This window comes from Patagioenas fasciata, chromosome 1, assembly GCF_037038585.1.
Source record: "Patagioenas fasciata isolate bPatFas1 chromosome 1, bPatFas1.hap1, whole genome shotgun sequence".
In the NCBI taxonomy this organism is placed as follows: Eukaryota; Metazoa; Chordata; class Aves; order Columbiformes; family Columbidae; genus Patagioenas; species Patagioenas fasciata.
Window position 1 is genome coordinate 37907982 of NC_092520.1, and position 13539 is coordinate 37921520.

The 13539-nt window shown below is 34.6% G+C and overlaps 1 protein-coding gene across 7 annotated transcripts in view; it reads right to left on the bottom strand.

Annotated features, from left to right (window-relative positions):
- Positions 1 to 13539, bottom strand: part of DIAPH3 (diaphanous related formin 3) — a 226432-nt gene that overhangs the window by 43934 nt on the left and 168959 nt on the right. The window contains exon 28 of one of the 7 annotated variants that reach the window (XM_071805995.1): positions 10156 to 11005. The exons of 5 other annotated variants lie outside the window; for them this stretch is intronic. In XM_071805995.1, coding sequence (XP_071662096.1) covers positions 10977 to 11005 — 29 coding nt within the window. In that variant the 3' untranslated portion in view covers positions 10156 to 10976. One more of the 7 variants, XM_071805987.1, reaches the window with a different exon arrangement.

Below are 13539 nucleotides of genomic sequence, written 5' to 3' on the forward strand. Positions count from 1 at the left end.
ATGGATTTTTATTTCTAAAAATGTAAAATGCGAGCTAGTACAGATACTTCCCATGAATACAAATTAAAACAGAACATCCCTCATGCATTGATCAGTAATGAGGTATTATATGAACTCCAACCATCACTCCCAGTGGAAAGTTTAACTGGTAGAAGTTCTATTCTTAGGTTGACTTAGTACCCTGGACTGATTTACTGAGTAAATTGAAAGACATTTCACTTTGGGTGAATTTGTTCACTTCCACACGCCACTTCTAAACAAGTATAATTAAATCCAACACTACACTACTCAGCTTATACACCTCAAAGTTAAGAAACTCCCCCAAAGCGACGGGTAAAACATCTGTTAAAGTGTATGCTACTTTCATTAAGAGAAGGAGGAAGGATTTTACTGAAAATGGCATAGGTTCACAGCTCTATTTATTTGATACAACAAACAACATGTGAAAAGCACTTGAAACAGCAATTATGATATTTTTAATAATATGTGGTTGGAGAACCACCAAACTCTTTTTGTCCTGAGGAGGCACAACAGAAGCAGATAGTGCAGATACACTGTGCTTCAACTGAATGAAACAATTAGAGGGCAATATGTTTTCATAGGTTTTTTTAGTTCTTGCCAGTATCCCCCATGCAAGTGTACCAAGTGTACCATTAGCTCTAAAATCTGGAAATCTTGTTTAGTGCTGCAGTGTTTTCTGAACATTAAGCATCTCAAAGTGGACTTCTTCACTAGCTTGCTCATCCTATTCCAAGAAAACTGACAGTTTATAAAATTTTACTGCAGTCAATTTGGTTTTTGAATGTGGACAATTTCACGTAAAGAGAATTCCACATTAATAACTAAAAAAATTAAGGCTGAAATCTGCAACTGAAGCCAAGAGGATAAGGCAGTGGAGTGTGCCCTTTACTAACATACACATTGGCAGCTTAAAAAGAGCTTTCCAATTTCTCATATTTTCCTATTGTTCTCCCTAACTTGTTCAGTTTAGCTTCGACAAAACCAGACCTTGGAAGATTAATTTTAGCCAAAATTTATTTCCATATAAAATGCAGTTAGTATTCTTGTTAAAAAGTGTTCTTGACCAAATAAGTTTTCTTATCACTTGCAGAAATGTATTACTTATTGCAAACTTTTAAATAACTTTCACTATCTCCATGCAGGCTATGGTAACAAAGATTTGCAAACTAAAAAGAAGTAACTCCTGGGTTTTGGTGGTTTTTTTGGGTTTTTTTTGTTTTTTTTTTTTTTTTTTAGTGCCCTAAATTAAAAGCAGAGAAGTGCTAAATACAAGAGAAAATACCCTGCAGCTACTCAATGTATTAGCACTGTAGAAGCACAGGTGGAGAAAACCTTGTTAGATTGTATGGTGCAAAACCACAGCTGTAAGTTTTTAAAGTGCATCTTATACCAGTTTCTGAGCAAGTCCAGATTCTGAGTGACACACAGTTTTGGATGAGATGTTTGAAACCCGTCCCGCCACTTTTCCCCCAGATCCTTAAAAGGATGTAAACAGTATGGCTGTTTAATTTAAAAGCACTTTATGAAGTTTGGACAGTACAGTACTCTAAAGTTATTGCTGACCTTTTTCTCATTTAGCTTTCTTTTAGGCAAGCTAAAACATGATTTGTTAATGCATCCCTGGGCACTTTCAGTTCTTAGTAAAAGAGCAATCAAAATTATACTGTATTTGGTGTTGCTATAGCTTTTCCAGAAAAAATGAGCTGGAGATCCCTTTGCAGCCTTTCTGGTTGCTTAGTTCCTTCAACATGCACAATTTTGCCAAAGCTTTATGACCAGTGTAAGCATAGAAGATTTCTCTAATAAGTAATATTCTCATTTAGGCCACTGTACATTTATAGTGTATTGGTACAGGTCAAAAACACCCTTTTTATTAGGTTAAATCTGCAGTTACAGACTGAAGTAGGAGTAAAATGTTTTATATGCTACAGTTAAGTGGTACTGTAGAGTTTTCTAATGTACTATAGCACTGATAGATAAGTAAGGAAGATGAGCTTAGAACAAGGAAATGACAAGATGTGGCTGGGAACAAGAAATACTATCATTAGGTAGCACTCATAGGACTTTAGAAATAACTAGAAAGGAAGAAAAAATACCCACGAAGGGAGATCAGACCCCAAATCAAGAAATTAGGATATAGCTAAGCTTTTGCTTAACAAAAGATGCAGTCATTTACTGTTTATTTTTTAAGTCTTAATAATGAAGACAAACCTTTTTTAAATTGGTTATCATTGGAATGAGACAAAAGAAGAGAACAATTGCACTTCAGCATACTTTGTTTTCCACCCCATAGGAAGTGACTATTCCAAATAGTATAATATCCAATCTTAGACAGTAAGATTCATGCTTTTCTGACCTCAGTGAAACAAACCCAACATACTATAATAGGAGATCTCACTACACAACAAGTTTTCAATAAAATTATCTCAGCACAACTGTTGTTAGGTGGATAAACAGCGACTGGGTAAACCCAGCAGAGAGTAATTGGCTGTGTCCTGTTTTCAGTCAGCAGCTGGCACCAGAGGAAGAGCAGAGTTAAAGCATCAGGGCTGAAGCCTGGAGACTGATTAGTCAAGAAGCTGTTGCTAAAAGCAGCAGGAGCAGGAGCCATCCCGAGAGCTCTCACAGCAGTTTGCTCTGCCCTGTGAGAGACAACTGGAAATCCCTTAATGCACTCTGCCCTTCATTTATTTTTGCTACTGGACATTTGAGAGCATTTAAGAATGTTTCTTTTTTGAGTAGTTGCCTGATGATGGATCACACAGAATTAAAACGATTTTAGATTTCTTAGGGATAGGGGAAGACTACCATCTACAGTACAATTATAAAACTAGGAATTACCTGATAGCAAAGTATTTTTTATCCAGTGTCGAATAGCCAGAACAGTGTTGGCAACTACTCACACATCAATTCTTATTTAGTCTTTAAGCTGAACTTATCTTGCATACAAGGGAAGCTACGTAACTTAAAGTCAGGGTACTGATTCATTTACTTTTAATCCAGTTAGTCTAATGAAACATTAGTTGACTTAAAATATTATCATTGCAGCTAGCAGTATAATATAAATTACACAAACACACTCTGTATTAAAGGGAAAGAGCTGAGTACGAAAGTCCTAGAATGTGGAAGCATGAGAAAACTGGCTAGCCAAATTTTTATGTATATGCAATGTTTATGTATATGCACTGTAAAAGATTTTTTTTTCCTTACAAGAATTTGTACTGTTCATTGCCTAGAACAGAACATACTACCTTAAAGAGCAGCTATTTGAGCTATTGTTTTATCTTCAGTATTGAGTGCACGGTGCCATATTTTATTAACTTTATTATAGATAATGAAAACACAGAGAAAACTCTTCGGGTCTATCAGCCTCAAGTACTTTAAATTAGAGGCCTGAACTCACTGACTATTAACAATTTATATATGCTAACTACTGTCTAAGATGGGTATTGTCCCCCTCTCTGGCCAATATAATAAGCCTAATCTCCCTAAATTGTGTATCTATATTTATGAGGTATTTTATATCTTCAAGAGATTAAATACATACACTAATTTTGGGAGATCAGTTAAAAATGCTTAATACCTGATATCCCAGAGTAATTAACTTTATAAAGCACTTTACGTGTACAGTGCTCTGATCCTACTGCTTTCACTGCAGTTGTAGATGTTTGGTACATCTGTAAAGTAGACCCTGTGGATCTCAGCTTCAGAATCAAAAAACGAAAACCGGGAAAAAATCCAAACAACCCAGACCTGAAACTAACAAGCCCCGGCTCTACCTAGAATGGTTTAGGACCAGAGGAAAACACAGGGCACTCTGCCAGCTTCTAGCATTTCCTTTGATGTAGTTCTCATTTCATATCATCTCATTTTTTAAATACTGACCAAAATCTAACAGATTCCTCCTCAAGTTCCTCCCTCAGCCTAATTTCCTCATGTAGCATCATGTTCATATGGGTTATCTGCAGGTTTGGAATCATTAGATCGACTCAGTTCTTGAGCTAATGATAGTGGAGTGAAAGATTAGACATCATAATGTTTACTTTCTCATGGAAAAGAGGGATCAAAAATATTATATTTTAGCACACAGGAAGAAAAGGTATATTAAATCTCCCTTCTCTGGTAACGGCAGCAATAAAGTGTACCCATTGAAATAAGAATAGGTCCTCAGTTAAATTTCTCAAGAGACAGTTCTTATGGGAATAGAAAGAAGCAATTTTGGCAAGGGATTGAAGCAAAGTATTTAGGAAGGAATCTCTACTGTTGAAACTAAGGGAATGTAAAATTCACCAAGTGTAATTATGATCACAGTATAAACCAAACAAAACCACCTTATACAAAGATATAAAAGCAACAGAAGTAGGAGACTGTTTTTGCAAGATGTTTCATTCTATGACTTAGTAGCTCGGACACTGTCTCTGTTAATAGAGTATATATTATGATCCCTTCTCCAGAGGCTAGAGAAAAAAAAAGGAAGATCAATGCAGCTCTTGAAAACTAATTTCTCTGGCTAGCACATCTGTAGTACCTCAAACAGCCGCCTCTCAGTTAAGATACACAATTCTGACACTAGTTTCTTCTTCTGTTAATAACTTCAGTTATGAAACTAAAAGACCAGTAAAATGTAAGTGGCAAAATTCAGCCTGGGTAATGAACACCGTCACGCAGCTGTATTTAATCCTCATTCATCCAGATTCCATTATTCCCTCAGGAAGAGGAATTAAACCGTATTTTTCATATCCCTGGAAAGTGCCCTTCTGTTCATTGGCCCCTCTGCTCACAGAGTTCCACCATAAATATCAAACATTACTGAGTCTAGTGAATCAAATATTCATATTGAATGGGGAAGGATGACTATGAATCCTGTCACAAAAATCCAGGAACTCAAGTAAAATGCTGTCCATGATATAGAAGCTCTAACGATGAAAATACCAGCCTATCAATTCGTGTCGCATTAGGTGTTTGCCAATAAATAGGTTCTCTCTGGCTCTGTTAACCTCTTTTATCCAAGATATTCATACCAAAGCAGTGGTGATTTCACTCCATTTCATGAAACAATCTTCTCAATTTACGACTATTACAACTTATTTTTTGGTGAAGTAGAAATTAGTACCATGTTTTAACTAAAACAAACTGTCAGTATATCAAGCACAACGAGAGGCATATCCTGTTTTCAGATTATTTAAAATGCTTTTCCTCTTTCTGTTTATGAAGAAATTATTTAAAAAAAAATATAAGCTATTATCAGAAAATATTGTGTTTCTAGCTGGTATAGGTTCCCCAACAGAGACAAAAAAGCCAAGTGACAAGTGACTGTAGATATAAAAATATATACCCTATTAAAGTAGCTAATTCAGATCTCAGAAATACAAAAAATCCCCACCAAATCCTACGAAAGTTTGTTCATTATGGTACCGCATTCTACTTTTAAGGCTTTCAAATTTCCTGGACGTAGCTCCTGAAACTGCTTCTGCACAGATTCATTAGGTGCCATACACAGACAATAAAATTTGTTTTGAAACCCCATAACTGGTTGTGATACCCAAATTTGTTCCTGACCTAAAGCTCTCCTGTCTCAAGTACGCAATGTACTCTGTACAGAGCTAATTCAAGTATCTGTATGTGTACCGTACTGTAATGTAACATGCACACTCATCTTTACAAAGAAACTGGCTTAAAGCCTACGAAAACAGATAAAAAGAAAAACCTGTGGAATAAATATTTGCCCATGCCGAATATTTGCTGAGATTTCATTCCATTTCCCTGTTTATGACATTAAGTATTTTCGATGTTATCTTTTCAGTTTCTCATTTTATCACTCTGCTATGCAACCATGAGAAAGAAAAATCAATGACTACAAGTTTTAATACAATGCGGAATAAATTCACTCTTAGTTTTCTAAACCTCAGGTTTTAGACTTTTGAAAACCTAAGGCAAATATGGGCAAACTTGTAGGGTCAGATAATAGTTTTTCTTTAGTTCTTCTATATGGAGTTAAAGAAATACCATGAGACAATAAAGCATGAGGAAAAACTATTTCCCCTGAGAAGTCCTCTTTTCAACATACCATGACAAAATATAGTAACAGAAAGACTACGCCTACTCACAAGGTATTGTTGAAGTCTTTTGAAGAAACAAGAAGTATATATTAGCAATTACTGTTTTTTTCAAATGTTGAGGAAGTAAAATCTGCTACAAAACCACATGAACTTCAAGTAATTTTTCTGTTTGGTTAAAATTATCTTGCTTTAAAAAGCTGTTGGTTGCTTTTAACTCAAAAAATATTATCATGCCAAGAACAAGGGTCGAACTATTTACAGTGTATGCTGAAAGTGAACAGATTTTTGAATAGCCCAATATCCTACAAAATCCAAATATTCCTTCCTGAATCACTTAAACCATAGCTTCTCATCTTGGATTTGTAAGCTACCTCAACACAAGAGAAGAGGAGTCACAGTCCAACTTCAACAGTCACACTACTCCAGATTATTCAGTGTAAGCCTGGCAATCACCTCTCCTTCTGCCATTCATGTGAAAGCTGTATTTGCCCCCTGTATTTCCTTCCTTTACCACCACTCACGATCTCTAAGTCTGAGCCACCAAGAAAAAGTCTCTTGAGGCTTCTGACTATTTTACTGGGTTATTGATGTAGATTTTGCCTGAGGCATGTATGATTGAAATACACAGGACTCATCTATTTTTGAAATGAAAGAAAGATGATAGCACATTCATCGAGCAACTCACAGACACAACCACGAGTTCTAGTTCAACTTTAATGCAAATTTCCCTTTAGAGTGTTCCAAATATTAAAAGTAAAGATTCCAAGTGTTCTTACCCCAACAAAGGGAAGAAGCTGCAGGATACCCTTGCTTTTCCTGCATCTGTTTAATGTACTCTATTTGTACCTTTGCAGAACATTGGCTTACAATGAAAAAAAATCAGGTAGAAACATAACTGCAGGGGGTTTTTTTTGTTTGTTTTGTTGGGTTTTTGTTTGTTTGTTTGTTTGGTTTTGGTTTTTTGTTTTTTGTTTTTTTTTTTTTTTACACTCTACATTTTTGCCACAACCACTTAGGAAAAAAAATGACACTAAATCCTCCCAAAAGAGGAAAAAAAATCCCAGAACATTAAGGAAACAAATTCACTTACATAGCAAAGAAAGATGAACTAAGAAGTGTAGTTAAATTTAGAATTTCATGAGTAATGTTTTGTGCTTTCTATACATCTTTTGAATAACCAACGAAACCATGTTGCATTAAGCTAATATCAACTGAGTCACAAAACAGACGCAGGTGAGGGTTGATACACCGTTTCCATCTCAGATTTTGTCCCTAATGGAGTCTTTTAATCAGAGAAAACTCATTTCTAATGTCTCACTGATGAAATTTCCCTAACCAATATCTAACTTTTTTCCTTTCTTTTTTTTTTTTTTTTTTTTTTGTAAAGAACAAACAATAATCCCTGTAATTATAGATATAGATATATATATATATAAAAACAATATAAAAAGATTATGGTTCTCATTCAGCTGATAGATACATCATTTATTCTATTCGGATCAGAGCTCTTAGAGTCTTTGAAGAAAGAGGCAAGAGTTTAGATGTTACTAGTTCTTAGCATTCAGAAAACACAAGTGAAGGAGTCTTGTAAATTTATATGTAAAATCTTGCTTAACAAATATGGAAAAGACTTAAAAAGTACTCTGAGATGCGACAGAACCTCTTTGCTATACAGACCAAGTCAGTAATTGTCTTCAAATGTGAAGTTCTGCATGACTAAACAATGAAAAGACAAATATGGGTAAAATGTTGGTAATTTACAGCTCCCTTCACAGATTTAAGATTGTCCACTGATCCATATTCAGAAGACTGCTTTGAATATATAACTTGCCTACCATAGCTTTCAGAAATCTGGTTACCTAGTGAGATGATTATGAAGCTGACATTTACTGTATGTGCAATTACAGAATACACAGTGTCACTGCTTTCAAATGTCACCTCTTCGCCAGAATCTTACCTTGCAGAAAATGTCCTTGCCTCTTTTCAGAGCAGCGGTTTTATTCAACTACTACCAATAAACACTGCCAAGGTATTTACAAAAGCAATTAGCTCTTATGAGTGCCCAATTTGACATATTCAAAGGGTCTCACTTTAGGAATGAATGTGTCAAATCTCTGGAGATTAAGCCCCATTGTTAGCTACAACTTGTCTCAGGGTGGCACCTGAAATTTTCACTCCTAAAAAGCTTTGGTTCTCTTTCTTATCTATATTATGTTCGCATATAATTCTTTACGATAAGACATAGAATGGTAGGATATGTATATCACCCTACTCATGGGAGGTGATAAGGGAAATCTCACAAGACTTCATAAGAGGAGTAATAAAATATACAGAGACATTTTTTGGCATAATTTTCTAAATACGAGCAGTACTAAAGTTGGCATTGTGTGTTTGCCTTATACTGAGGGCAAGTTAATGACATTTTTTTTTCTTTCTATACCAATACTTTCACAGTAGTACTGTGCAATTACTACTAATTTGAAGTATCTTTTTCCATTCTTGAAAGAGTTTCCATCCACTTTGCAGCATCTGTTGCTTAAAAATAATTAATCAGTGTTTCATATACCTCTCTTTATCTCAGACTTTATTATAGAAGTTCATTTTGTTAACTTTATTGGAAAGGCTCTGAAAAAAAAATAAATAAAAAAATCAAACTTTATCATTTGTCATACCAAACTCTTTTTGCTGGCTGTCATCCCTTCTGGCTTGAATGCTTTCTTCACTCCAACATTAAATTATGAGAGGGAGATTACTAGAAAATTATTCTAAAACCTTCACATCAAAATTAATCTTATTCCTAGATATTTTGGAATGTAAATTCCTCATGGCCAGCTCTGTGAGAGATGTATGGTTATGTAACTGTGGCAATAGTTCTAAATAGTTCTAAACAAACAAATAAAAATGAGTAAATTCACTTCCCTTGTCTGGATATTTATTTTCCTCACATGCAAAATTGACCATTATGGTCACAGTTTCTTTGAACTCTGCTTCTGCTCTAGGAAAAAAAACTATTATAAACAGTGCAGATGGTTTCAGGGGAATTATTTCTGTTAGAATAAGCAGCAATTTTTCTTGACCTATGAAGTCAATATTGAAGTGATGTTTTGGTGTTAAAATAGGAACAATTGAGAACTATGTTGTTTTGTTTTGTTTTTTAATAGAAATCCTATTAAATGTTTTAGTTCTTAACAGTCCCTATTTCTGCTGAGGAAACTTGGCTATTGAGCAAAAACTTCACAAAGCCTTACAAAAATTTTCTCCATCAGAGGGACAAATACGAATGTTTTAGGTCACATACAGAGAGAAGAATAGGTGAACATGCATAATGTCTTCAAAACAGTATCTACCATGAAGAACTGGTAGTGCTTAAGAATGCATCTTCACTACTAAACGGCACTGGGTAAAAAGTTATCCTCACACGTTTCATTGTTCTTCTAGTGTTAGGTACTTCCTAATGTTTACTACATACAGTTGGCGAAATGACAGCAATATACACAGACTTAAGAAGAAAGGAAGGAAAAATTAGGCTGAAATGTCAATCATCATTTGCTGTCATATACAGCAATGATGAAATAAAATAGTGACCTCTAAGTGGTTGCACTGCCCGTTTTAAGAATTCAGATGAGCCTGAGCTCATTGTCAGCTATAATTGTCAAAAATAAGGTAGCAGAGACACTAAATTTCAACCTTGGATGACAGTTCTATTATGAATAAGAGATTAAAAAAACCCAACAAATGTGAAAAAAGGGTTTTCTTCTGCTTAATTGGGATCAGAATGACATTGATCGACAAGAATTTTATTTAACAGAAGCGTTTAAAATGCTTCAGACTAAATGTGACATAAAAATTATTCTATTGTTTATAGACTTACCGAACAAACAGCTATAGTAATTATGGTTATCTCTTACCATGGAAGTTTGATTTGCATATAGAAACAAGACCTTATTGTTACCTTTGGAAGTATAGTCCACAACTCAATTACTGATTGCAACAGAAATATTTCTTTCAACCTTTGTAGTCACAAAAGAGTAACCTGTATTTTTTTTTTAATTTCTATTTTATTATAGTATTTCTTTACTCACAACATTTTGAATACAATCTGCTTTAAAGAACAACACTTTCTGCTGCATTTGAGGTATACATACATGCAATCAAAGCTGCATCTCAGATTTATATTAATGCATTTCAGATGACATTACCTTGACTAATGTTACTGCAAATAAATACGTAGCCATAGCAGCAGAGAACTTGATGCAGGCTGCAAAGCCTGACCTAAAACTCAGTGAATAATGCAGCTTTCTGTGCTGCAGTGAGCTCTGTGCTGCCTTGGATATGCTGATATGTGTATTTGAACTTAACTAGCTTGAAATAAATGTGCAAGCTGCAAATATGCCTTGACTATTGTTGTAAATAACTGATAAACTCATATCAGCCATAGCTATTAGCTGCTTGAAATGATCTTCTAATGTGCAAAATCCTGATCATCGAAAATAAAGTGCTTTTTTCTGCTCTAAATAAAATAAAAAAGCTCCCCTGTTAGAAGCTACCGAATCAAAATCTTATCGAAATATAACACTAAAACTATACTAATACTCTACTGTGCTCTGAATGGGAATTAGAAAAAAAGCACATACTACAATATCACTGCAGTTTATGGCTCTCTGCAGTTAAAGCAAACTCTAACCTTAACAGGTAGTTGTGAACATAAATGTAATTCAGTCATTAATTTAAAAATACAAAGCACAATGAATGGAAGCAAAGCAAATATCTACATCAACAAAAATCCAGTGAAGATTATTTGTATTCTTATAGTGCTAGGATATTTCCAAGATCTAGCAGTTCCAAAAGTATATTATTTCCATTAGTTATGCAGCGGGGCTTTTCCTCAGTAAGAAATTATCTGACTGGATGGGCCTTGTCATAAGCTGAAAAAAATACAATTGGGAATTCCGATCACAGAAATAGAGTAGATTTAAACTTGACAAAACCCACATGCCATGTTAGAAAGAGGCAATCTGTTCAATAAAAGAGTAGTGCAGTAGGACCAAAAATAAAATAACACACCTAAGAGGATACCCTGGGATGCAGCATGAGAACTATTACTCCCTTTGAATCAGAAATATCAGTTGAACACTACCGGAGCTTTCTAGGGAGTTCAAGAGATCACAAAGAGAAAAATGGCCAACCAATGGCTAGCGTTCTACTTAATGTACTTTTTTGTTGTTGTTTTCTCAAGTAGTCCATTTAGTTAAAGGAAACAATTTCATTTCTCAATTACAGAACAAGCATTGGCTTGCTTCTCATTATTCCTTCGTTTTAGAGGGCTTGGCTCAGCTTCACGAGCAAGTGACAGTTTGGTGACTTGAGCTGTACCGTGCAACAATGGCAACGGTTAAAGAGATTTCCTTCCTATTGCCATTGATATCACAGTCATGGACAAAGTGTGGATTCCAGCTGAATTTCTCTCCCTTGACATCTCCTGTGAGACATGGAGCCGCTACTCTCTACTTCTCACTGATGCTTGTGTCTGATTTGTATTCCACTTCTTTAGATAACTATCTAAAATCATAAAGAGTAAACTGTTTTTTATTCATTTGCTTGTTTTTTGCTTTGTTTTGAAACAGAAGAGATTGTCTAGAACTTTATGGCATCTGCCCAACAGAGATTGCTACACTCTGAATGATTCAGAGGACAGATATTTCAAGTCATGGCTTGTAATACTTTCTGACTGCATAAGTCAAAGAAATTCATCCTAGGTATTAATCTGCACTGTGTATGAATAAAGTACATCTACTGTAAGCGAATCTGTTTGTCTCAGTAGAAAAAAAGAGTAACCAAACCAGTTACCAGTTAACCTAAACAGTCAAAACGAAATACAAAAGCAAACAAGGAAAGTGCTTGAATTGCTGCTCAAGGACTTCATTTGTTTCCACATATTTTAAGCCCACAGTAAGCCAGGAACTTTTTTGCAATGATAAAAAATTTAGCACCTATTTGAACTTTCAGGTTGGGATAAAAAGCAAATCAATGAGAGAACAAGTCAATACTTCTGTCTAACGGCATATGACAACTTTTCTGAAGTGGGCTGAAATCAAAGACTTCTTGCTTATACAATGTATATGTAATAAACCATTATATACACTTGTTATACACAAATACATAGAAAGAATAGGTTATTTCATGTGTATCTATATTAAAGCTTAAGAAAAAAAATATGTAGGATAATATTAAAAAACCCCTGACACTATATATTGTTGAATTCAGAAACTTAAAGAAACTTTATAATGATAATTCTTGCTTTGAATGTGCATACTGTTAGCTTTAGTGACACTACTATTATCTAAAAACAAACTTTGATATTCAGGGTCTAGTGCTAATTCTAGACAGTATGCAAACTGATTTCCCAATATCAAATTCTCAAAAGCAATTTCTCAACTTACCTACACAGAATAGCAAAAATTAAAAAAAAATCACCTCAAAGATAAACTCGGAAATACATAGTCATAGGTTGCTCTATCAAAAAGCCAAAAAGTGATAAGTGAAGTCACCAATATCTACAACATATTTAGCGCTCTGCTTGGCTCAAGACAGGAAGATGTAACATGTAGATATTGTTACAAGTGTCAACAAATCAAAACCATAACAATTATTTTCTTAAAAGCAAGCTCAGAGTTGTATTATCCTCTTCCTGTGCTAACAAGACAGGTGAAAGAAACGCTGAATTCATTTTAAAATATCTTAGAATCAGATTGTATCAAAACACTCTATGCAAAAAACTGACTTTGGTAAAAAAAAAATAATAATCCAAGAGTTTACTCTTCTCTCCAAATCAAATGTTTGAACTTCAAACTTCAATATCAAATTATACCCCTCCAATACACAAATCAGTCCCTGGGTTAGACCAAGATCTTGCAGAATTAAAAACTTTTTTTTTTTTTTTGTTTGGTTTTGTGTTTTGTTTTTAACCTGAAACATAAAACATGGCCCTAATGTTTGTCCAATCCAGTTAGTTTGAAAACTGGAAACCATACTGTCTGTCCACAGACAGCTAGACAAATAGGGACAGAATGGGCTGAAAAGAAGTAACACTCAACATAATTGTTCCTACAAGCAGAAACACTCATAGGATGAACTCAGATGTGCTCTGTAGTCATTATTCAAATATCAATACGCTGCATGTTAGACAAGCACCTGCCAAATATACTTGATTCTTCGAGTCAATTCCTGTAAGTGAATTAATTATCTGTAAACTGTCCTTCTAGCTCTATTTTCTTTAATTTTGTATTTAATAATGCCAAATTCTGTACATTTTTTCCCTATGGGCATTTAAGAAATAAACACTTAAGCATGAGGTATAATTAATATCGTCAATTTGACGGCATGTGCTTTATACACTCTACAGTGCATTTAAATATCAAAGGATAATGCATTCTGCTTACAAAACTAAGAAAGGACTTTT